The 25,377-nt window shown below is 53.5% G+C and overlaps 2 protein-coding genes across 3 annotated transcripts in view; both read right to left on the reverse strand.

Annotated features, from left to right (window-relative positions):
- The window catches only part of LOC310920622 (olfactory receptor 14A16-like), a gene marked incomplete at its 3' end in the record, with an annotated part of 597,990 nt that overhangs the window by 316,372 nt on the left and 256,241 nt on the right, over positions 1-25,377 (reverse strand). The window lies entirely within an intron of this gene.
- LOC310920690 (olfactory receptor 14J1-like) lies at positions 1,977-2,918 on the reverse strand (the record flags this gene model as incomplete). The annotated part of the gene is made up of 1 exon (XM_083880748.1): positions 1,977-2,918. The coding sequence occupies one exon, from the start codon at positions 2,916-2,918 to the stop codon at positions 1,977-1,979; it is 942 nt and encodes a 313-aa protein (XP_083736874.1).

Genomic DNA, 25,377 nt, shown 5'->3' on the forward strand with positions numbered 1-25,377 from the left:
CAGCAGGCTGGACATGAGGCAGCAGTGTGCCCAGGTGGCCAAGAAGGCCAATGGCCCCTGGCCTGGATCAGGAATGGTGTGGCCAGCAGGAGCAGGGCAGTGATTCTTCCCCTGTGCTCAGCAGTGGTGAGGCAGCACCTTGAGTGCTGTGTCCAGTTCTGGGCTCCCAATTTAGGAAGGACATGGAGGGGCTAGAGCGTGTCCAGAGGAGGGCAACAAGGATGGTGAGGGATCTGGAACACAAGTCTTGTGAGGAGTGGCTGAGGGAGCTGGGATTGTTTAGCCTGGAAATGAGGAGGTACAGGGGAGAAAAGGTGGTGTCAGGGCACAGGTTGGACTTGATGATCTCCAAGGTCTTTCCCAACCTGGTTAATTCTATGATTCTTTGAAACCATCATTGAAAAAGTGTCAGGATGAGGCCTGGGCCTCGTCTTCTGAAGGTCCATCAGCCCAGGCCCCTCAGCTTCTCCTCACAGCCCCAAAGCCCATCCTGTCAGTCCTGCACAGCCTCTGCAGCCCCTCCTCATTGCCCAGAATAGGGAGCCCCACAGCCAGACACAGCAGCTCAGATTTGTCCCCCTGGCCTGTGGTGCCTGTGGCAAGGGAGCAGCACCAGGCACTGCAGGAGCCTGCAGACAATTCCTGAAGCACTTGTAGTATGATCCTGCTCCCCAAGAGATGTTCCCATAGTGCCAACTCAGGAGCTGAAAGGGGGAGTGGGGCCAGAGAAAAAAGGACAAACACGGATGGGATGTTTGGAGGGCAGAGAACAGAGTTTGGCAAGAAGAAGAAATCTGGAGCAGAAAAGAGAAAAGAAAGCAAAGGTGAAGCAAAAAAAAAAAAAAAAAAAAAAAAAAAAAAAAAAAATCAGGGCAGTTTGGGGGTGGCTGCCAGGCAGTCCTGGCTCTGAGCAACAATGCCTGCAGTGGGACAGGAAACTCACAGCTCATGGGAACAAAATTTCCGTGTGACTTCAGAGGCCATGACAAAACTGAGGAGTTTCCCTCCCGTCCCCCAGCCCTTCCTGGCCCCAGGGGCTGATGGCATTTGTGCTCACGCAGGTTCATCTCCCCACACCAACACCATGGGGGTGCCCAGGCCTGCTCTGGGCACTACAAACAGGGGCTCCTAAGCCAGTGCTGCCATGTCTGTGCCTGCAAGGATCCTGCACCTGTGTGAGCTGGGGGAGAGGCCAGGGCTGCAGAGGGGGGATGTTGTTGGCAGGTGCAGGAGGACACTCTGGGACGCTGCCCTGGGGTGTCCAGTGCAGTGGGGATGGATCAGCCCCTGCTCTGCTGCTCCTTCCCATCTCCCCCAGGGCCCTTGCAGAGCCCCAGCCATGCTGTTTGTCCCCAGCCTGCCCACAGCCACCCTGGGCCTGCTCACGGGGCTTTTCTGTGCTGAGCATTGGCCTGGGCGTGTCCTGGAAAGAGCCTGGGCAAGGAGCCTGCAGCCCCCAGGCCCTGCCCTGAGGTGTCAGCGCTGCCCCAGCAGTGCCCATGGCCTGTCCCTGCTGCAGCCCCGGCACTGCCACCCCCAGCCCTGTGCCCGGCCCCGAGAGCCCTCAGGCCCTACAGCAACACCAGGGCCAGGAGGGCAGCGGGGCAGGGCCACGGGAGCAGCACTGGCAACACCAAGGGCTGCTGGTGCTGGGCACAGCTGCTGTGCCAGCCCTGATCTGCCCCCAGCTCTGCACACAGACATTGCTGCTGCAGCAACAGAGAATGGAACAAAAGGGGGATCTCTGGAAAAAACTTTGTTGGAAGATCCTTCTGTTCATTTAAAGCCACCAAGATCACAGCGCTTTATTGAAACAGTCTGTGTGTGGTAGTCAAAATGGAAAGGACCAAAATGAGGAAGGGCACAAAGACTATTCTTTGTAGCCAGTATTAAAAACTAAAAGGGAAAAAAAACTCACAAGCAAAGGAACAAGAACAATCAAAGATGACTTTTATTACAAGTGATTGGCAGAAATTTCAACCAATGTAATTTTTCTGCAATTGTGCAGTGATCAGTGTCCACACTGCAGCCTTGAGCTCCTGGTTCCTCAGGCTGTAGATCAGGGGGTTCAGGGCTGGAGGCACCACCGAGTACAGAACTGACAGGACCAGATCCAGGGATGGGGAGGAGATGGAGGGGGGCTTCAGGTAGGTAAATGCTGCAGTGCTGACAAAAAGGAAGACCACAGCCAGGTGAGGAAGGCAGGTGAAAAAGGCTTTGTGCCGTCCATGCTCAGAAGGGATCCTCAGCACAGCCCTGAAGATCTGCACATAGGAGAAAATAATGAACACAAAACAACCAAAAGCTAAACAGACACTAACAGCAAGAAGCCCAAGTTCCCTGAGGCTGGAGTGTGAACAGGAGAGCTTGAGGATCTGTGGGATTTCACAGAAGAACTGGCCCAGGGCATTGCCATGGCACAGAGGAAGGGAAAATGTACTGGCTGTGTGCAGCAATGAATAGAGAAAGCCACTGGCCCTGGCAGCTGCTGCCATGTGGGCACAAGCTCTGCTGCCCAGGAGGGTCCCGTAGTGCAGGGGTTTGCAGATGGACACGTAGCGGTCGTAGCACATGATGGTCAGCAGGGAAAACTCTGACCCCAAGAAGAAGAAAATCAGAAAAACCTGAGCAGCACATCCTGTGTAGGAGATGTTCCTGGTGTCCCAGAGTGAATTGTGCATGGCTTTGGGGACAGTGGTGAGGATGGAGCCCAGGTCGGTGAGGGCCAGGTGGAGCAGGAAGACGAACATGGGGCTGTGCAGGTGGTGGCCGCAGGCCACAGCGCTGATGACGAGGCCGTTGCCCAGGAGGGCAGCCAGGGAGATGCCCAGGAAGAGGCAGAAGTGCAAGAGCTGCAGCTGCCGCGTGTCTGCCAATGGCAGCAGGAGGAAGTGGCTGATGGAGCTGCTGTTGGACATTTCTTCACTCTGGGCATGGTGGGCTGTTGAAAGAAAACATTGACAACCTGGGACCATTTTGTTTGAGTCAATTTTTTATACTGTATTTGGAATCCTCTCAAAATCACTTCTGTTTCCTAGAGGGAGCTTGGTTAAACTTTTTTGACTTTCGGTTTCTGCTGCTGCTGAATTATCTCTTCATCTTAAGCACTACTCTTAGCATTAACACTGAGTAGCCCAGAGTGAAAACAGAGCTCCCTGTGCCTCAGTGCAGTTGAAGATGCTGGTCTCACATCGGTACCCTTTGCTCATAATACCTCCCTTGATTTCAGGGTAATCGCAATTAAAACTTTCTTGAAAAGAAAAGTAGTCTTTTTGAAGGTCCAAAATTAATTTCTCTAAATCCTTCTCTTCTTCCGTGCAGCTGGAGAAGGACAATCAGCAAGGGGTGATCTGACTCTCTGCTGCCTGGAGTTGTGCCTACTGGGAGCTGTTTCTCCCTATCCAAGCCTTGTCCCTGCCAGTGCTCTCAGAGCCCAGCCCAGCCCTGGGGCCTCAGCTCTGCCCTGCACACCCCTCCCAGCACAGGCCGCTGCCCAGGGGCATTTCCCTGGCTGCAGGATCTTAAGGACAGCTCAGACAAACAGAGATGCTGCAAACCAAGGTGCTGCTGGTGCTGTCTGTAGGTAGAGGAGGGTGAGGAGGCACTTTCTGAGGGAGCTCTAACACAGAACTACTGATCCCCAGGGTGACAGTGCAGGAGTCTCAGTGACACAGACAACCTTGACAGCCCCTTTCCCTTTCCTTTAGGAGAAAGCTGAGAGCAGCCCTGGCCATGCAGGACCATCTCCACAGCAGGAGGAATCTGCCCTGATGGGGGTCGCTCTTTCTACCTCCAACTTCTCCCCACATTCCATGGGGAGCTCCCAGGAAGGCTGACAGCTGCCCCTGGCAGGTGGCAAATGCCCTGGCCTGGCCAAGAGCCCTCAGGGCTGCAGCACCTGCTCTGAACCACAGCCCTGGGCACCCCTGGCTGCAGCCCCAGCCTCAGCCCTGCAGCCGTCCCTGGCAGCAGGAGCCGTCCTGCCCTGTCCCTCTGACGGTGCCCAGGGCAGCCCCGCTCTGGAGCACATCCTCCCCCAAAGCAGAAAGGGCAGCAGAGCCATCCTTACAGTGCTGTCAGTCCTGTCCTGGCTCAACTTTAGGAGATCCCTGCAGCCAGAGACTGACTGTGTCAGAAGTGGTGAACATTTCTCTATGAAGAAGCTCAGAATTGTCCTTCCAGCTTCTTTGAGCCCCTGTCTGCTTCAGTCCTCCCAGGTGCAGGCAGTGCCCTCAGCCCTGCTGGGCTGGGAGAGGAGCTGTTCCTCTGAAGAATTGCCTTTTTGTAGCTCTTCTTGGTGTCCATGTGCTGCCTCTGTGCCAGGAGCCCAGCTCAGCATCACAGACACAGTACCAGGACTTTAATGAGTCTCTTGGGGATTTGGTGTTGTTTACAGTGTTGTCAGTCCCTTAGAGGGTCTTCAAAAAACTTTTTACAGACTTTACAGTAAATTGAAACTCCAAAGTTTCCTGAAGATTTAATGGGTCCCACTGAGAAAGTGTCTCCAGGTTCCACTTAGAGCAGAACACTGCAGGCAGTGATGACAGGTGGGGACAAACAAGCCAAAGGTGTCTCTGATGCTGAGCAAACCTGGATGTGTTTCAGGAATGCCAAGGGCCAAGGCCTGAGCCCCAGCCCCTGCCAAGGCACATCCTGTCCCTCCCTCAGTGCTCAGGGCTCTTCCCAGGCCACTGGGATGTGGGGATGTGCAATGCCGAGGGCAGCACCATGGGGCGGCCCCTGCCAGGCTGCTGAGCAGGGCCAAGGAGGCAATGAGGCCCCAGGGCTGCAAGGGTCACTTGTCTCCTGCTCATGGCTCAGGCCCAGGCCCAGCAGCCATGGCCCAAGTGCTGCAGGAGTTGGCTGTGTCAGGGCCTTGCAGCTGCTGCCCATCCCTGTGCCCTGTGCAGCCCAGGCTGTCCTACGGTGTCCATGCCCTGCGCCTCTGTCCCTGCAGGCTGTCGTCATCCCCCGGCTGCCCCACCTGGCTGGGCCCTTCCTTTGCTGACAGCTCTGCCTCCTGCCTGCCTCTGCTTGGCCACACACAGCCTTGGGCTGCTCCAAACTCTTTCTGGGAATGTGTTGCTCCACAGCCCCGCCCTGGGAGAGAAATTCCTTCTTCTCTGTTCCCAGTCTGTACCTCTCCAGGTGTCCTTGACATTAATTCTTTTTTTTTCTGGCTGTTCTCTCATATGTCAAACAGATCCACCATCTCTGAAACCACCCTTCAATCCTTTCCAAGACCATCCTATTCTGTCCTCAGTCTCCACTCCACTGAGCACAGAGCTCCTTTGTCCCTATATAGTGGTCACATGCTTGAGGCCTCCAAAGCCCTCCTTGAGAGATATCTGGACCCTTTCCAAGGTCTTGGCAAACGAAAACATTGTTCTCACAGTCTAAGAAAATCTCCAGTGGTCATGGCCAGCCTGACCAGTCTGTCCAGGCTACCCTTGTGTTGGGCAGTGCTTGGATATACAGAATTTGGGAGGCAAAATTCTAATTATGGCCAAAGCCTATGCATAAGAAGGCTGATTCTTTTCTGTTGAATAATATTTAGAAGAGAGAGGCCACAATTTATTGATCAAAGCTTTGAAGAATCCCTGCTTTCAGGGAACAGTATGAGGTTTTGTTCTGTGCCTACGTGCTGTGCTGTTCTTACTTTGGTTTGAATTAGCAAAAAAGTAGCAAATGTGATGTCGAGTTGGTCTCTCTCATGGATGCTTCCTCACAGAAGCTGAAGATAGGTAGCAAGTTGCTGTACCATCTCATAGATGCATAAAGACAGAAATGCTATTCATAATATAGAATAAGGGAGAGTTTGCTGCCAGAAGACGAGAACCAATGAACAATTACTTAGGGTACTTGAATGTAAGATTTTAACCAATCAGAAGTTGTTTAGCTTTACCTGTTTCTACCTTGTAACCACATAAATATAGGGAATAAAGCATAAACAGGGAGATCAACCTAATCATAGTGTTGTTTGATACTTAAAATTCTTCCTTGCAATAACTGTCCATAGGATGGAAGGCAGAGAGCCCCATTGTCTCACGGGCAAATGAGAGGTGGCCACCAGAGGCCAAGGCCATCCATTGCTGACAGGTTTATTTCTGAAAGATACCTTCGCATATGCCAAATGTTTTCTGGAAAGTACCAATTTTGGCCATGGGTATCTATAAAGAGGGAAATTCTTTTCCATAGGAATGAAATCATGGAGCCCCAGCGTTCCATGGGAAGTTTAGAAGCAGCCCTTGACATTCCAAGATCAGCTGGACCTGTCAGGTGGCCCCTGGGAGGCCAAACCAGCCAGACCTGTTCCATGTTCCCTTGGTTCTATGGGGCCCCACAGTGTCTCAATGGCCCCTTGGTTCCATGAGGCTCTGAGGTGTCACAATGTCCCTTAGTTACACGTGGCCATGGAGGGTTTTAATGGTCTCCATGGTCCCACAAGGCCCCAAAGTGTCACCGTGGCCCCCTTGGTTCCATGAGTTCCCACAGAGTCACAATGGTCTCCATAGGGAGGAACCAACCAAGCCCCCGTGTCACAGGGGCAGATGAGGGGCAGTCACCAGAGGCCAAGGGCAGCCAGATTAGATGGTGCTGGCAGATTTTGTCTGGGACCTCTCCCTGGATATAGGGAATTTTAGAGGCAGAATACCAATTTTGGACATTAATGCCTGTAGGAGAAGGACAGTTCTTTTCCATAGGAAGGAAAGCACAGAACACTGATGTTTCAGGGGCAGATGAAAGGTGGCCACCAGCAGCCAAGGCCAACCTGAACTCTCTGTCCTGGTAGCTTTTATCTGAAAGCAACCCTTGGATACAGGGAATTTTGGAGGTGGAATTCCACATTTGGCCATTTCTGTGTTGATAAGTAGGATGGTTCTTTTCCACTGGAAGGAAAGCACAGAGCCCAAGTGTTTCAAAGGCAGAAGAGGACAGAGGTGGATCCTGGGAAGCCACGACAGCCAGACCTGTTTGTCCTGGCAGCCTCATTTGAACCCAGGGGACCATTGTGACAAAGCAGGGCCCAAGGGAACCATGGAGACCATTGTGACACTAAGGAAACTCATGGAACCACAGTGACCATTGGGATGCTATGGAACCTCAGAGATCCAAGGGTCCACTGGGACATTGTGGTGTCTCATGGAATCGAACATTGTGAAACTTGGAGGCCTAATGGAACAAGGGTTTCTATTGTGACACTGCAGAACCTCATGGAATCAAGGTGACCGTGTTACACTCCAGAAGCTCATGGAACCAAGGGGCCATTGTGACACTGCAGAACCAAGGAAACTGTTGCTGACAGTACAAAAGCTCATGGAATGAAAAGTCCACTGTGACATGATGGAACCTCATGGACCCAAGGGTCCACTGTGACTCTGTAGGGCCTCCTGGAATAGATGGTCCATTGTGACACAGTGGGGCCTTGTGGAACCAAGGAGCCTCTGTGATACTCCAGATCCTCATGGAACCAAGGGTGCATTGAGGCACAGCAGGGCCTTGTTGGAACCAAAGAAATCACTGCTAAAAGCAGGGTAACTCTGAGAACAAAGGAGTCCATTGGTACAATATTTTCTTGGTTTAGATAGACAGGTATCTGCGAGGGAAGATTGGAGTTTCCCTTGGACTATAAGCAACCCTTCCCCCTTTCCAAATTCTTATAAATTTGCAATTAAAAGGCTTTCAGGCAAAGATTTTGGGAATAGGCATAGCAGTTTTTTACTAGGGATATAAAAATACAAATGTTGTAGTCCAAAAATAAGCAAACAAACAAGAAATCCTAGAAAACCCTGACAGAGTCAGAAATACAACCTGACACCCGGTTAGTCAGGGCATTGGAAACAGTCCAAAGTCAGCCCTCCTGGAGTGGAAGATGTGTCCTGTTGGAAGCAGAGATGGTCCTGTGGAGCCAGGGGTCCTGAAGTGGGTCGGGTCTTCCTTTGGGAGTCCCGTGGGGACACCGGAGTGCATGGTGACACTTGTGGCTCCTTTTTATCTGGGTGGAAATGGTTTGGTTCCTTCTCCCTGGGTGGAGCATCTCACAATAGGATGATGAAATGTGTCATATAATTGGTGAGCTTTAATGGTCCATTAACAGAAGATATTTCCATGGGAGTGGTGGAAGAGTGAACAGAGATAAGAAACAATGCTCAACACGTTATTAACAGCTGGCTTGTTATCAGAGAAGGCAGTTACCCCTTCCCTTCTGGAGTTACAACAGATAAAGAAAAATCTCTCCAACTGGGTTTCAAAAACAGGGAATAGAATAATTTTGTTTGTTTGTTTGTTTGGTTTTTGTTTGTTTTGCTTTGTTTTGACCCAAGACAAGTAAAAAACTCATGGAACCCAGGGTCCATTGTGACATATCAGGGCCTCATTGGAACAAAGGAACCATTGTTGACAGTACAGAAACTCACAGAACCAAGGGGCTGTGGCGACACAGCAGGGCCACATGGAACCTAGGAGACCAGTGACATTTAGGAACCTGTTGGGGGTTGGGTTCTCTTTCCTTTTCTTTCCTTTTTCTTTTCTTTTTACTTGTAGAATTTTTTCCATGGAGTTGCTAAGACACACTCATGGCTGAGTGCATGAGACAGGGGGAGGTGGCCAGGACTCAGGGATGGAGGGTGCCTGGTGGCACTCCTCTGTTTTTTGGAAGTTTCTCTCAGAGGGACAGAGATACCATGAGAAGAGAGGCAGGTAAAGGATGGGGACTGGGGCAGCTGGGGGTTCTCACTCGCTCGCAGCTTTGGGAAGAGGATGGTTGAGCTGCTGTTTGGGGAAAGGAATTTCCCCACCACTGCTACAACCCAGCTGGGAGCTGCCTTTCTCCTGCTGCTGGGCCCTGCACCCCCTGCCCTGCTGGGACGTCCCGCAGTCCCAGCGATCACCGCAGAGTGTCTGATACATCTCGTCCAGCGCCCCAGGATTTCTGCTCATCCCTGCCGTTCTAGCCTGCTGCTCCCCAGAGTCCTGCCAGGGCCCTGGGATCAGCAGCCCCAGGGGTTTGTGCAGCGAGGCCTCTCTTCCATCCCTCCCGGCTGGGACAAAGCCGCCATTCCCGCGCGCTCCCCGAGCCCGCGCCACAGCGCCCCCTGCAGCCGCGGGGGAATCATCACACCTGCCCCGCCCACCGGGAGCCACCAGCGCCCCTGCTGGCTGTGACTGGAACTGCACCAAAGGGGAAACTGCCCGCGGCCGAGAAGGGCTCACTGGGGGCCTGGCTCTGTTTGTTGTTAATGCCACAGTTATTGTTGTTTGCCTGCCTTGTTAGACATCCTAGTAAAGAACTGTTGTTCCTATTCTCATATCTTTTTGCCTGAGACCCTCCTAATTTCAAAATTATAATGATTAAGAGGGAGGGGGTTTATATTCTTTGTCCCAAGGGAGGCTCCTGCCTTCCCTAGCAGACACCTGTCCTTCAAACCAAGACTGAACCTCATGGAACCAAGGGTTCATGATGACCCTGCAGAAACAAGGAGACCATTGTTGACCCTATGGAAGCTGACAGAACCAAGCAGCCATTGTGACACTCAAAGGCCTCATTGGACCAGGGAGACAATGGTGGCAATATAGAACCTCATGGAACTAGGGGTTTATTGTGACACTCTGGGGTTCCATGGAACCAATTGTCCATTGTGACACAGTGAATCCAATGAGATCATGGTGACATTACAGAAGCTCATGGATCCAAGGGTCCATTGTGACACAGCAAGAACCTTTGGAACCAAAGAGACCATTGTCACACTAAGGAAGCTCATGGAACCAAGGAGCCCTGTGGACACAGGAGGTCCATATAAAGGCAAGGGGCCATAGAGGCACTGTGGGCTTCAATGGAAAAAAGGACATGGTCGATAGCAGGGATGCTCATGGAAACTATGGGATATTGTGACACTGCAGAGCCTCATGGAACCAAGGAGCCATTGGGAAACCGTGGGTGTTGTGAATGGAGAGAGAGAGAGCTTAGACAAGACCTGCCTTTGACCCAGATTTCTGGCAGTAGCTCTGTTTGGAGCAGCCTGCACCCCAGATTGCTCTCAGTTTCAGGTTCTTAAAAATGGCAGATTAGGACTATGACCAAATCAAATATTTATTTGACAAAAATGTAATAGACTAGGTATACCACGGGAATAAAACAAAAAGAACTACTAATAGTCTAAAGGTACCCATATTACAGCTAGCAAGGAAATAGTATAGATTAGAATTCAATGTAACTTACCATCAGATTGGTGATAGGGTACACTTAGAATTCTTCTCTCTATTCCCTGAGAAAGTATCCACAGAGTTCATGTCTGAGCATGTGGGAGAAGTCCCTGCATGTTTCCAGAGTGTGTGTAGGAGGCTTCTATCTCAGTGGAAAATGGTGTAGCTTTCAGTGTTGTCAAACTAGTGCCTTTACAGTCAGAAAACTCTGGCTTATCTCCCCTTATCTATTCTCACACCCACTCGTTTACTGGGAGTTCTACTCCAAGTGCCAGAGGAAGAAACAACTCCCTGGCTCATAACAACTAACTGGCCAAGGTTATGTCATCACGTCACATGGGGGAGAGAATGTCTGGAGCTGTCACACCAGCTGCAGATAAGCTCTTCTGTAGTAGAGGGGATGTCCTGCCACAGTGGGGCATAATGGAGTCAAGGACACCATTGGTACTGAAATCTGCTGGATAGAAACTTTTAAACACAGTTTGGAGTATTTGAAAGCAGGTGTTCTTTATTACAGTGTGCTGGTCACTTGGGCAATCCTTTTGCCATTTGAGTGCACTGAGCATTGAATGAACAAAGGTTTTATTTCACCCACTGATTATGTATTCATTAGCTATCCCCACTTCCTTTGACTTTATTTGACGTAGTTGCACCCCTTAGCACAAGTCCTTACATGGTTCTTTGAGCTCTGTCTTCAATGTCTAATGGCCTTTTCAGGTGGCTGTTTCTTGACTCTCACTTTTGAGTGAAGGCAATATCCTTGTTTTGCATAACTTCGGTTTTGTCAGCCTTGCAGAGCTGAGCTGGCATCCTGCTTGCACTTTGAATGCCTTCTGTTTCCTGGAGTTACATCCTTTATCTCTTTCTCTAAGGCTGTTCTGTTCCATTATGTGACAGTCGTAGGTAGGGTGACAGAAATCATGATTCAAGTTCTCTTGATCATGACACAAAACAGTCAGTTTTATTGTTCAAAACTTTCTTATACAGAGAGTTCAAAACTCTCAGCTCTAGATTCTGTTTGGTCTGAGTCTTAGCCCCACTCAGCTCCTTGACCAGTGATATCTCTGCTCTCTGGATTGACCACAACTGGCTGAGGTCTCTGCACGAGTTCTCTTATTCACCTGGGGACTTCTAGAACAAGCCAGGTCAGCTGAACTGGACTTGCCAGGACCAGATTCATTTTGTCTTAGCTAAAGAGTAGCTGTGACAAATCACCCATTTCAATTAAAATTCAAAAAATGCAAAAGTGCTCTTTGTAATCCTTCTTGCAGGCGCCTTGCAGATAGGATGACAAAGACAGTATGAATTTACTTTGAATGAGACTGTTTACTCAATTTGATAAACTTAGTTCCCCTAGCCAGTGATGTGCCCATGTACCATTGGAGCTGCAGCATTCACATTTAGGAGCTGCTGGGCAAAATTGACTAGTATCAGGGTCTTTTAGGCCAGCATGTCACAGGTTAATTGCTTAGAAGTTACAAGTTACAACTTAACACTAGAAAAGAGTAAACAATTCAACCTAAAACCATTTCAATCAAACACATCTTTCTGCCTCTGATGTCTCCCAAATGTGTGAGTTTTGGAGTTCAAGTAAGGTGGTGGTAAATTGTCTTCCTATTGATAATCTTCTGCTTCTGACAAGCTGTTGGCTTGCTAGGTTATGTTGTGAATTGATTTAAAAGCATGAGGAAAATATGAGAACATGAGAAGAGCAAAGGCTCTTGAGGGGGGTGTACATCCATCCCTCTTCTCCCCTCTTCTTGTTTTAGCAACTATAATAGGAACAAAAGATGTAATTTTGAACAAAATTAATAAGGTGAAAGTACGCCTGCCTATATGCTTTGCTATTCCTCAGGGTCTGCTATTGCTAAAGGACCTCCTTATCACATGGAGGACTTGAAGATCCTCTTCCAGATGAGGCTTTTCAGGTTTATCTAAGAGGAAAAAGGGTTCAGCTTCTGTGAAGCCAAATCAGTTAGTCCAAGTGACTTCCTCTCATTTTGAGCACAGAAACCCCTGGGTTTGACACTTTTCCTGCCAGTCAGGGCCATAGCCTGGCCAGAACTAAGAGCTAGAGTGGGAGGGCTGGATGGAACACTTCTGCCACCAGTCAAAGCCACAGCTTGGCCAGAGCTGAGCCTTAGACTGGGTGGGTGCTGCACAACTGAGAGATGGGACTTCAAAGGGGGGGAGCAAAAGGAATCCAAGGAGGGAGCCTTAAGTCAAAGCTTGAGCAAAAATAGGTCACAGTTCGAGTTGAAGTTAAAGTTTATTGATGTTTAAGCTGAAGTCAGGGTAAAAAGAATTGAAGTTATTGAAGCCATTAAAATCAGATATTATTCTCACAATACAGTGTTATATACTTGTCAGAGCTCAAAATAGGCCACAGCTCTAAACAGTCCCAAGATTTTTCTCACAAACTACAGACAGCCTATTGCTTGCATTATTTGGCAGCTTTTACAAAATTCCATAGTTTTAAAGACCTTGACAGTTCTATGTGCAACTCACTTCCTAGCTCTTGCTCATATCTGTGCTCTCTCTACACCACAGGCTGTACCCAACCAAGGCTAAGATATCTCAATTCACAAGCTCCACTGTGCCCCCCCTTCATCTCTCATCTGTTCTTCTCCAGGTGTTAATGACAGAGTGCCCAGGATTCACCTTGTCAGTCAGCTCTGGCTGAGGCTGCTGCTCAGGCTCAGCACATCAGCAGGCAGGAGCAGGGCTGAGCCTGGCTGTGCTGGACATGCTGCACATCCCCGAGGAGGAGAGGCAGAGCCCGGGACAGGTCTGCAGCTGTGACAGGTGAGCCGCGCTGGGGGGACAGGGTGGCACCCAGGGGACAGCCCAGCATGGCTGGGGACAGCCTGACAGCCTCTGGAAAGCCTGACAGACACGGGGACATTGTGACACCAATCAAGACAGTCTGGCATCTGGTGGGAACAGCCTGATATCCATAGGGACATTCTGGCATCCCTGGGGACAGCCTGACATCTTTGGGGACACCCCACCACCCACCTCTGCCTCCCGTCCTTGGCAGCTCCGAGGAGCTGTTGGTGGCTGTGGCGGGGATCTTGTGGTGTGGGGGGGAAGGGGGGCAGCGGTGTCACCCCAGCGGTGTCCCCAGAGAAGCTCCAGCACTTGTGTGACAGCCCCGACATCGCCGACATCAGCACCGAGCAGGCGGCGAGCCGGGAGGGCGGCCCCGTGGAGAAGCGGCTCGTCCCCCTCCCCAAGGCGGACAAGCGGGTGCTGGGGAGCCGGGGGGGTTTGGGGAGCCCCCGGGGGCTCGGGGCGCAGGAGGGGGAGTTGCCCGGGCTGCGGGAGGCTCGTTCCTTGGGGCCTCTCCTCGATGGCCACTCCCGGCTGGGGGCGGGTGCCCAGCGCTCCTTCTGCAGGGAGGTGGCCCCTGCCCGGCTCCGGGGGGACGTGGCAAAGCAGTGCCACGGGCCCCTCGGGGCCTGCCGGGAGCCCCTGAGCAGCCCCGAGCCGGCGGTGCCGGGGGAAGGGAGGTGACAGAATCCCCCCGGGAGGGCCGGGTCCCCATCCCGCCCCCTGGGCACCCCGGGAGCTGCGGGGCTTGGGGACACCGTGGTGAGGGGTGGGCACAGGGGTGGGCACGGGGGGTCCTGGGGTGTCCCCGAGGGGGACCAGGGCCATCCCTGCCCTTGGCAGCGCCGAGTTGGCCGTGACCGAGCTGGAGGCGGCCGGGGCTGCCCCGGGGCTGTCCCTGCTGTGCCGCAGCCCCCGGGCCTTGGACACTTCCCTGCTGAGCGTCTGCGTCCAGGTGAGACCCCCAGGGCAGCGCCGGGGGTTTGGGGGGCCGGGAGCGCGCAGGGCCCCGTCCCCGGGAGGGAAACACAGCCCTGGCCCCCGCGGGGACGGTGACACGGGCACGGGCACAGCCCTGGGGCTGCTGCGGGCACCCGCGGGGCAGGAGGGGTTTGGGGGCTCCCGGGGGTCCCCGCCCCGCTGAGCCCGGCGGTGGCTCCACAGCCGCGCTCCGACCGGGATTCCAAGCAGTGCCGGCTCCGCCGGGACCAGGACGGACAATTGTGGCTGTCGGGGCTGGCGCCGAGGTTCTGCAGCCTGCGGGAGCTGCTGGGCACCTCCGGGCACTGGGGGCTGCAGGCACAGGGGCCCAAATGCTCCTGGAGGCTGCCAGCTTGCCCTGCCCCAGAGGTGACACTGGGGGACATTGCAGAGAGGGGCTGTGAGGTCACAGAGTGGCAGTGATGTCACAGGGGGGGCTGTGTGATGTCCCAGGGGGGCTGTGTCCTAGAGGCACCTCTGTGGCTGTGGGTGACAGAGGCACAGAGCAGCTGTGATGTCAGAGAGGGGATGTGGGACATCACAGAATGTGTTCAGTGAGGTCACAGAGTGAGCTATGACATCACAGAGTGGGTTATGCAAGACCATTTATCAGCAATGGTATAATAGAGGGGACTGTGTGACGTCATAGATTCACTGTGTGACATCACAGGGCACTTTGACATCACAGGGCAACTGTGTGATGTCACAAAGTGACCTGTGCCATCACAGGTTAAGTTGCAACATTACAGAGCCAGCTGTGACATCACTCTTACATCATACAGGGTGACAGAGTGACATCACATATCAGCATGTAATGTCACAGAGTGGGCTGTAACATCAAAGTGCAGCTGTGTGACATCACAAAGCAGGTTTTGACATCACAGGCAGGCTGCGTGACATCACACAGGGCTGTGTGAGGTCACTGGCTTGGTCACTCTGCCCCAGCCCCACTCACATTTCCCCCCAGAGAAGTCTCCCCTGCTGCTCATGCCCAGCAGGGTCCCCTGTCCCCCTGGGTCCCCCCTGCCCCCAGCACTGCAGCCTCCCCCAAGGATGTTCCACAAATCAACCCCCAGAGCCTGACACGGGGACAAGGGGCTGGGCTGTGTGACCAGGACATCCAGGACAGGGATTATCCAGGTCACTGTGGCCTGGGTTGGGTTCCCCAGGGCAGGAAAGATGTCTGGCAGCTGCAGCAGGGTTAGGGAAGGGCTCCAAGGTGGGGCTGGAGCCCTTGGGCTGTGAGGAGAGGCTGAGGGAGCTGGGCTTGTCCAGCCCTGAGCAGGGAAGGCTGAGGGGCTCCTGATCCCAGCCTGGCAGTGCCAGCCAGGAGGTGATGGAGAACACAGAGCCAGGCTCTTCACAGAGTCAGGCTGCTTTCAGCATTTCCTCACCACCAAAATCAGCCTGACCCCCTTCTCCATCCACCACTGACAGCTCTACAAATCAGGAATTGTTCAGGCTGTTTTATCCCTGTTGGGAAAGATGGAACAGGAAGGACCTATGGATATGATTGTCTGGTAAGAAATACTGCAGATGTAGAACCTGTGAGTGAAATAGAAATGAAAGCCAGTTTCGGGATGTAGGCATGGCAGGCAGGAAAACAGTGATTAGCTGAAGATGGGTTAAAAGACAGGAAAACAAATGATTCAGGAATGTTGCCTTTCCACTCTCCAAAGGCATCAGGTAGAAAACAGATAAGAAATGTGGCTTTTAGAGTTTAGAATGTAAAATGACATGGTAATGTAGTAGTTCTTATAGGCTGCATGCAAAGTTTGTAGGTTTTGTATCTTGCACAGGTTGGTCACTGTAAATTAGAATATTCATCCCAAAAAGAGATATAATGTATTGTAACAAGGTGATCGATCTCTTACCCTCTTGGCTCTCCTCTTCGCTTGCTCTCTTTTGCCCTTCCCCTCTCTTCTTTCTTGCCTCGCTTGCTCCTGCTTTCTCCCCACACTTTTCCCCTGCTCCTACCCCATTTCTACCCCTTAGCTACCTTCTATCTCTCTCTCTCCGCATTCTCTCTTTAGGGCTTTGCTTCAGCCGAGGCTGGTGGCTGGAAGCAGGCCCTCTTTACCCACGACCCTTGTAATAATAAAGCCACGTGTTTATAGAACATCTCAGGTCTGCAAAGTTCCTTGTCCCTGCTATCCACAGAAAATTTCTACATATCCCCACTTCACACAGAAGATGCTGATTCGAGAACTGAACTGTTTATATCTACCACAGAATCATCTTTGTCTAAAATTGGTTTTGTACAGAAACCCCTTGTGAATGGTGGACATGTCAGATGTTGCTGGGATGTATGACATTGCTGAGGGAAGAGTTTCAATGTTTCTTAAATTGTATCACGATGACATTTTTTATGTTGGCATTTGCTGTGCCTCTGAGTCCCACCAGTTCCTGACCCAGAGAGGACACAAACCTGGTGAGTTGTGGTTCCCACTTGGACCTCCCTCCATACCCAGGACAGAGCTCCCTTGTCCCAGAAAGTCCCTGGCAATGCAGGGATGGAGGGAACAGGACAGGCTGTGGGATCAGGGGCAGGGCACAGCCAGGGATTTGGGGTGGTTGTGAGCCCAGGGCAGGAGCCGGCCCTTGGCCTTGCTGAACCTCATCCAATTGTCCTGGGCCCATGGCTGCAGCCTGTCCAGATCCCTCTGCAGAGCTTCCTGCCCTCCAGCACAGCCACACTCCCACCCAGCCTGGGCTCACTGGGAACTGACTGAGGGTGCCCTCGATGTCCTTGTCCAGGTCATCCACCAAGATATTTACCTGACCTGGCCCCAGTCCTGAGCCCTGGGGACACCCCTGGATGTGACTCCATTCCTCAGCTGCTCTGAGTGCCAGGGGCTGGATGAGGGAAATGGTGGGGTGGGGGCAGGGACACTGTCTGATCAATTGTCAGCCAAGAAGGGTCTTGATTTTCAGATCTATTAAGACTGCACTAGGAGGTGCTGGGGATCAATATCAGCTGGGGATTGAAGATACCAATCTATAAACAGGAAAAAAAATGAAACAGGACAAAAAAATCTTTTCATTGTTTTCAAAAGAAGTATATTCACTTTGAATATACTTCTGAAATCTATCTAATAAACCACAGAAGAATTGAAGACTTGAGTTATTCCTAGAGGCTTGTCTTGTTTGGGTGTTTTGAAGAAATGTTAATGAGCCTTTGTCAAGGAATTTCTCAACTGAAGAGCTCAAGAATGAAGAGGCCTCTGGAAAAGTAAAATTCATCAGCAATCTGCAAGTGGCTGAGGATCCATCCTGATCAGAGCAGCAATGAACAGAAATGGGCAGAGCTTTGTGGCTGCCCCAGCTCTGGGATGGGCCCTGGGCCTGGAGCAGGAACAGCTCCTGAGGGCCACAAGGGCACAAGGGGCTGTTGTGCTGGCCTGGGCAGATGGGATGGCAGCAGGGGCTGCAGAGCTCTCAGGATCTCCTGCAGAGGAGAGCAGGGCACCCAGGGAGCCTCCTTTTCCTTTGGCCAGGCAGGTTCCCCCATGGCTGGGGCTGAGCCCTGTGTGAGCTGCAGCTGCTGCTGTGCCCTTGAGAGGGGCTGAGGCCGTGGGGCCCCTGGCCAGAGCAGCCTGGGCTGAGCAGAGCTGTGGGGCCAGAGCCGGCTGGGCTGTGCTGGGGAGAGGCCCTTGGTGCTGCACAGAGCTCAGGGCAGCTGGCAGAGCTGGCAGGGAGCTGGGCTGGGCTGAGAGAGCCTGGCACAGAAACCATCAGTGTCCATCTCAGCCTGGGGGAGCGTGCAGGGGCAGGACTCAGCCCAGGCCTTGTGGGGCAGGGCCAGCGCCTGGGGAAGGCATTGAAAACAGGCAAGTGGCCCAGAGAGGAGGCTGCTCTGTGCCCTTGGTGGCACGGACAGAGCAGGGAGGGGGCCCAGGACATTTGTCCCCAATGGCAGCCTCTGTCCCCAGGCATTGGCAGCCCTGGCTGCTGGGCCCAGGTCTGGGGGCACTTTGGCTGTGGCCCAGCTCCATCCTCCTGCGGGGCTCAGGGCTGTTCCCGGCCATGGCCAGCCCTGCCCGGCCTCTCTGCTGGCCCAGAGCCCGGCAGAGCCCGGGGCAGGGCTGTCTGTGCAGCCCCACAGGGGCCACGGGCTGTGCAGGAGCTGGCAGAGGCTGCCCAGCAGGGAGGCCATGGGGCACAGAGCCCCAAGGCTGCCGTGGGCCCCACGGCACAGGGGCCGTTCCCACCCGCAGGGCTCCTGTCCTGCCCTGGGCCTGCACAGGGGCTGTGGCACCATGGCTGGGCCAGCGCGGCACAAAGGGGCCACGGAGCTGCTGCTGGGGGAGGACAGCAAGGCCAGGCACAGACAGGGAATTGCTGGGCACTGCCTGGGCTGGGCAGGGCTGGCTGTGGGAAGGGCAGAGCTCAGCTGGCCTTGGTGGCTGCAGGAAAAGTCCAGAGCCCAAAGAGCCTCCATGGCTGTGCTGGAGACCAAGGCTGGAGTAAGTAAATTGTGGCTGCTGCAGGATGGGGAGGGAGATTGAGTTCTTGCAGACACTGATGAGAGGCTTAGGAAGGCTTGGAGAGAAGAGAAGCTTCACAAGCCTCAAAGAGGGGGATGTCGCCAGTTTTAAAACCATCTCCACCTGTTGAGCACACACAATGCTTGTTCTTCAAAACCCACTGGCCCATGCAACTGCACAATGCCCATTGTTTAAGGAGAATTAGAAAATGACCAGCTCCGGTTTTGCCAATTTCTAGCAGTCCACGGGCAGTCAGTTCTGACTCTGGCATCACCAACAACCAGGGACCATCAAAGAGACCCCCAGGACAGAAAAACACATCTGTGAAGGGGAGGGAAAATATATTAATGTCTTCTAGGAAATTATTATCAAATGTATATCTATTCTGTGACAATCACTGAATATGTATGTAAAATAAGGTCTGTAAGCAGGACCTTTCTTGTCCTCAGCATGCACACCTTTGGGAGGAGCTACTCCCTGTTGTGCATCTGGCTGAATAAAGAATGCTGCTTCTTCCTGCTCCCTTGGTATTAAGCAGGTTATTTTATTTTTCCTGATTCTTACTTGCAGTGTCACAACAGACCCTCAGTTCCATGGAGCCCAGCAGTGACCCAATGGCCCCTTGGTTCCATGAGACCCTGTAGTGTCATAATCATCTCCTTGGCTCTGCAGTGTCACAACTGGACTCCTGGTTACATGAGACCCCAAAATGTCACAGTGGATCCTTGTTTCCATAGGGTCTCACTGTATCACAATGTTCTCATCAGTTCAATCAGGCACCACAGTGTCCCAGTGGTCTACTTGGGTCTGCAGTCTTAAAATGGCTTTTTGTTACACAAGACCCCACAGTGCCACAAGGATCCCCTTTGCTTTCACAAGGCCCTGAAGTGTCATAATGGCCCCTTGGTTCCTTGAGGCCCCTCAGTGTCACAATGGATCACTTGGTTTCATTGGCCTCCCCTGTGTCACAACAGTTTCTTGATTCCAGGAGCCCTTGCAGTGCCACACTGCTCTCCTTGGTTCCATGAGGCCCTGAAGTGTCACAATGGCCCCTTGGTTCTGCAGTGTCACAAAGGACACTTGGTTCCATGAGGTCCCTTAGTGGTACAATGGTCTTCTTGATTCTGAAGTGTTGAAATGGTTACTTCGTTCCTTGAGGCCCCAAAGTGACACAATGGTCTCCTGGTGCCAAGGGGATCCACAGTATCACCATGGACATTTGGTACTTTGAGATGCCACATGTCACAATGCTCTTCTTGTTTTTGCAGTGCCACAATGGTCTTCTTGGTTCCATGGGGCACCCCAGGGTCACAAGGGTCTCCTTGGTTCCACAGTGTATCAATGCACTCTTGGTTACAGGAAGCCCTGCAGTGTCACAATGGACATTTGTAGGGCTGGAACACCTCTGCTCTGGAGCCAGGCTGAGAGAGCTGGAGCTGTTCAGCCTGGGTGTGTGAAGGCTCCAGGGAGACATCAGAGCCCATTCCAGCACCTAAAGGGGCTTTGAGAGAGCTGGAGAAGGACTTTGGACAAAGGCCTGGAGTGGCAGGACAAGGGGAAATGGCCATGAGGGGAAACTGGGAAGGTTTAAATAGGATATTGGGAAGAAATTCTTCCCAGTGAGGGTGGTGAGGCCCTGGCGCAGGTTACCCTGAGAGGCTGCAGACTCCCCACCTCTGGAGGTGTTCAAGGCCAGGTTGCATGGAGCAATCTGGCCTAGTGGAAGGTGTCCCTGCCCATGGCAGGTGATTGGAACTGGATGATCTTTAGAATTCCATCCAAGGCCATTCCATGATCCTAGATTTGCCACTGTAGATTTAGCAGCAGGTTGACATGTTCCTTTTGCAGCCATTTCCTGCAAACACAACAAATGAATTAACTTTGCTCAGGATGTTACCTGCAGCCTCCATCAGCTGCAGCTGAGCTCTGGCTTTCCAAAACACATGAACATATGCTCAGATCAGATTTCTGAATCCTCCTCTGTAGCTTGTCCTCATTTGCACCTCCTGCTCACTGTGTTGTGGCTCATCCCTGTCATTTCTCCCTGAGGCAGCACAGCCCCCCTGCCCAGCACAGGCCCCACATCCCCCTCATCAGACACGGCACAGCACAGGGAGTATTTTGGGTGGGCAAATGTTCCCCACCATAGTGTTCACACCAGACCTCAGTGTCCAGTTCCAACACCCACATCCCATGCCAGGGTTCACAGAGAGCCCTGCCCTGGGCTCTGCCAAGGGCTGGGTGAGGAGGGAGCCAGGGCAGGGCTGATGCTGCCCCTACACCGGTGCTGAAATGGGCAGGAGGAAAGAGATAACCAGAGAACAAACAGACCAATAAACTGGGCTAAGTGCCCAGGTGTGCCAGTGGCTGATGGAAGGGGCTGGAGGGATGGTCAAAGCCCTGGGGCACCTTCTCACACTGGCCATGCCACCGAGGCCACAGACCAACCTCCTCAGTGCTGCATCTGCCTGTGTGAGATCCCTGCCAGGGGACTGGCACAGCCCCACACACCTGCTGGAACGTGTCCTGGCCCTGCAGAGTGACATGGCTCAGCTGACATGGGTGGGTTTTATCTCCTGGGCACATCCCAGCCCATTCTGGATGAGCCCCATGGCAGTGCCTGCTCTGGGCTGCTCCAGCACTGGGTGCACTCACCCCACAGCCCTGGCCCTTTGAAGGGCTCAGCAGCTGCTGAGGAGCAGAGAGGGAGGTCAGCCTCCACATCAGCCCCAGGGCTGGAGCTCCCCAGGGCAGGGGAAATGGAGCTCAGTGACAGTGCACAACTCCTGCTCCTGGCTCCAGGAGATGCCCAGCACAGGCTGCCTCTGCCCACCCAGTGCCAGCCCCTCTCCCCAGTCCAGCACAGCAGCCCTGGGCAGGGGAGAGAGGGGCCAGGCCAGAGCTGGCCCCTGCAGCAGCAGCTTCCTCTGCATTCCTCCCTGCAGGCACAGAAATGCTCCCTTGCTCTCCACCCTGGACATCCATTTCCCCAGCTGGGTGTGCCCTGGCTGCCTGGGCTGGCTTGTCCTGCTGCCCCAGCCCTGCTCCCCACAGGGCCCTGAGCTGGCTCTGCTGCTCGGGACACACCAGGTTCTGCTGCTGTCCATGGCCGGGGCTGCAGGGAAGCAGCAGCTCCAGGGGAAGGTGTCAGAAAGGCTCTGGGCACTGAGGCTGAAAGGGGCACCCCAGGGTGTGCAGGTTCTCTGTGTGGGAGCTGAGCTGGTGACCCCTTGAGCCCTCCCAAGTGCTGGGGCTGCACCTCCAGCTCCAGAGGAGATGGGACAGATGGGAACAGAGACAAAGAATTCCTGCTGCATTCTTTATTGTGTTTGCTTCTACAGGTGACCTGGATCCTTATGTAGAGGAGGTGTTTTGTGTCAGATAACACTGGTGGAATAATAGCAATTTTTTTAGGTGAAAATAATATTCAATGCATAATGCACAATAAGAAAAAAAGACACATATGATCAGAAAAGCATCTGAATTTTTCAGAGGATGACAGATTCATTGATATTCCAGTAGTCAAACCCATTCAAATACTTTGCTCAGAGTTTTCTTGAGATCAGAAATGATCACCAGGGGCCAAAGCCAGCCAGAGCTCTCTGTCCTGGCAGCTTTTGTCTGGGAGAACCCTTGCATATAAGGAATTTTCAAGGGGGACTATCAATTTTGGCCATGGGACCTAGAAAGACAGATGCCTCATTTCCATCCCATGGTAACTCATACCTTTCATGGACATGGGATTCTAAAAGAGTGACCTTATATACAGGTGCTACATATGTATTACAATTTAGCCATTACCTTAAAACCCACCCCAAGTTCCCAGATTCACTTCTTCTTTTACCTATCCCTGCACTCTTGAGCCAGATGTCTTCTACTTGTCTTACAACAATCCTTACTGGGAAAGCAGGCCCTACATGCCTTGTTCCTGGGCTAAAACTTCACAGACACAGTAACAGTTGAATTAACCCTTCAAGTATCAAATCCAAGGCTGTGTGTGGCCAGGCAGAGGCAGGCAGGAGGCAGAGCTGTCAGCAAAGGAAGGGCCCAGCCAGGTGGGGCAGCCGGGGGATGACGACAGCCTGCAGGGACAGAGGCGCAGGGCATGGACACCGTAGGACAGCCTGGGCTGCACAGGGCACAGGGATGGGCAGCAGCTGCAAGGCCCTGACACAGCCAACTCCTGCAGCACCTGGGCCATGGCTGCTGGGCCTGGGCCTGAGCCATGAGCAGGAGACAAGTGACCCTTGCAGCCCTGGGGCCTCATTGCCTCCTTGGCCCTGCTCAGCAGCCTGGCAGGGGCCGCCCCATGCTCCTGCCCTTGGCATTGCACATCCCCACATCCCAGTGGCCTGGGAAGAGCCCTGAGCACTGAGGGAGGGACAGGATGTGCCTTGGCAGGGGCTGGGCCTCAGGCCTTGGCCCTTGGCATTCCTGAAACACATCCAGGTTTGCTCAGCATCAGAGACACCTTTGGCTTGTTTGTCCCCACCTGTCATCACTGCCTGCAGTGTTCTGCTCTAGCTGGGACCTGGGGACACATTCTTAGTTGTGTCCCTCAGTGGGACCCATTAAAACTTAAAGAAAGTTTGGAGTCTCTATGTGACTTTGGATTTTTGAGAGGTTTATTTAACCCACTCTCAGGGACTCAGCACTAAACCCCCAAGAGGCTCATTAAATTCCTTGTGCTGTGTCTGTGCTGCTGAGCTGGGCTGGGCTCCTGGCACAGAGGCAGCTCCTGGCAATCAGGAAGAGCTTTAAAAAGACATTTCCCCTAAAGAGCAGCTCCTCTCCCAGCCCAGCAGGGCTGAGGGCACTGCCTGCAGGTACCTGAGAGCAGTGAAGCAGAGGCTTAAAGCAACTGGGAGGACAATTATGGAAGATTATTCATGGATAAATCTTCACACCTTTGACAAATTTTGAGCTTCTTCATAGATAAATCTTCACCCCTTCTGACACAGTCAGTCTGTGGCTGCAGGGATCTCCTAAAGCTGACCCAGGACAGGACTGACAGCACTGTAAGGATGGCTCTGCTGCCCTTTCTGCTTTGGGGGAGGATGTGCTCCAGAGCGGGGCTGCCCTGGGCACCGTCAGAGGGACAGGGCAGGACGGCTCCTGCTGCCAGGGACGGCTGCAGGGGCTGAGGCTGGGGCTGCAGCCAGGGCTGCCCAGGGCTGTGGTGCAGAGCAGGTGCTGCAGCCCTGAGGGCTCTTGGCCAGGCCAGGGCATCTGCCACCTGCCAGGGGCAGCTCTCAGCCTGCCTGGGAGCTCCCCATGGATGGTGGAGGGGAGCTGTGGGTGCAAGGAGTGACTCCTGCCAGGGCAGGTCCTGCTGCTGTGGAGAGGGTGCTGTGTGGGCCAGGGCTGCTCACAGCTCCAGCTCATGCCCAGGTCATTTCTCAGTGTACTTTTCATGAGCACATTCAGGGCAGTAGTTTCTTGCTTGAGTCTCTTCTTTCCTAAATCTGTGCTCCAACTTTTCCCTGGCTCTGCTTAGTGGTAATGGAAACTCAGCTGTGCAGGGCAGAGCAGGGGCTGAGGCTAAACCATCACACTGAGGATTCCTGGGAACCTCAGTAAATGCCTCCACCTCACCAGCCTCCAGATCCATCCAGCATCACCTTTCCATGGTGCCCAGGCCTGGGGGAGCTGTTCTTTAATCCCTGCAGCCCCAAGAAGCTGCAGGGCAGAGCTGGCCCAGGGGCTGGGCTGGGCTCTGGCAGCACTGGCAGGGAAGGAGCCCGGGCCCACAGGAACAGCTTGGGCTGGGACAGCTCCAGCGGCAGAGCCGTGGGCAGGGAGGGAGGGAGGCAGTGCTGAGGGAAGCCCTGCTGCAGGGGACATGTGGCACCTGCCAGCCCTGCCCTGCAGGGCACACACTGCCCTGAGCAGCACAGCTCCTGTTTCCCCTCTCAGCCAGCACAGCCCTCAGCCCGGGGGCTCGGGGCCCTCAGTCCCCTCCTGGGCCGGCAGAGCAGCCCCAGAGATGAAGGGCATCTCTCCTGCCATGTGCCCATTCCCTGCTGACCAGGGCCTCAGGGCCACTGTCCTGCACTGCTGCTGCCTGGCAGGGGCTGGGCAGGGCTGGGCAGGGAAAGGCTTTTCCTCAGGGCCCAGCCCGCTCTCTCTTCTTGCCTTGCCCAGGTGCTCCTTGCATTGCTGACAGGCTCTCTGGGAATGGCAGTTCCAGCTGCAGGCTCAGGCCCAGCCCTTGGGCTCCTCCTGTGCAGGCTGAGCACAGCAATGGGGTGTCCCAGCTCTGCCCCAGGGAGCTCTGGGCAGGGCAGGCTGGGAATGAGCTGACTCTGCCTGACTTTGGGAATGGCAGGAGCCACTTTGTGTGCCAGGGATCCCTCTGCTCTCAGCAGTGTCTCAAGGCTTTCCAGGGTAACATGGGAGTGGAGCTCAGAAAGGTCCAAGTCCAGGGCAGCTGGGAACTGGAAAGAGGGACAGAGCAGCTCCTCTCAGTCTGCACTAAACCTCAGAGAATCCTCCTGCCTCACTGGACTCTCTGTTCTCCCGAGGCACAGCAGAATCTCTCATTCTGACTCCAGCAATCCCCAGCCCTTTGCCCTGGCAGCTCCCGTGCCTTGGGAGGAGATTCTTAATCCATGTCCAAACACCAGGACTGGTCCCTGCCCTCACTGTTCCCCTGCACTGACTTGGGCTCAGGGCTGCCTCCCTGAGCAGTGTCCTGCAGGTCAAGCTCTGCTCCTCACTGAACATTGGCCAGCAGCAATCAGGGTTTCAGCAACCAAGGTGAAGGAAGTTCTCTAGACATAGACAAGGGGGAGGTGGTTTAGTGGCAGGGACTGGTCTGTGAGAGAGGGCTTTGGTTTTTCTGTTCAAATGCCACTGTCTTTCCTCCTTCTAA

This window comes from Zosterops lateralis (assembly GCF_965231275.1).
Source record: "Zosterops lateralis genome assembly, chromosome: 31".
NCBI classification, from domain to species: Eukaryota; Metazoa; Chordata; class Aves; order Passeriformes; family Zosteropidae; genus Zosterops; species Zosterops lateralis.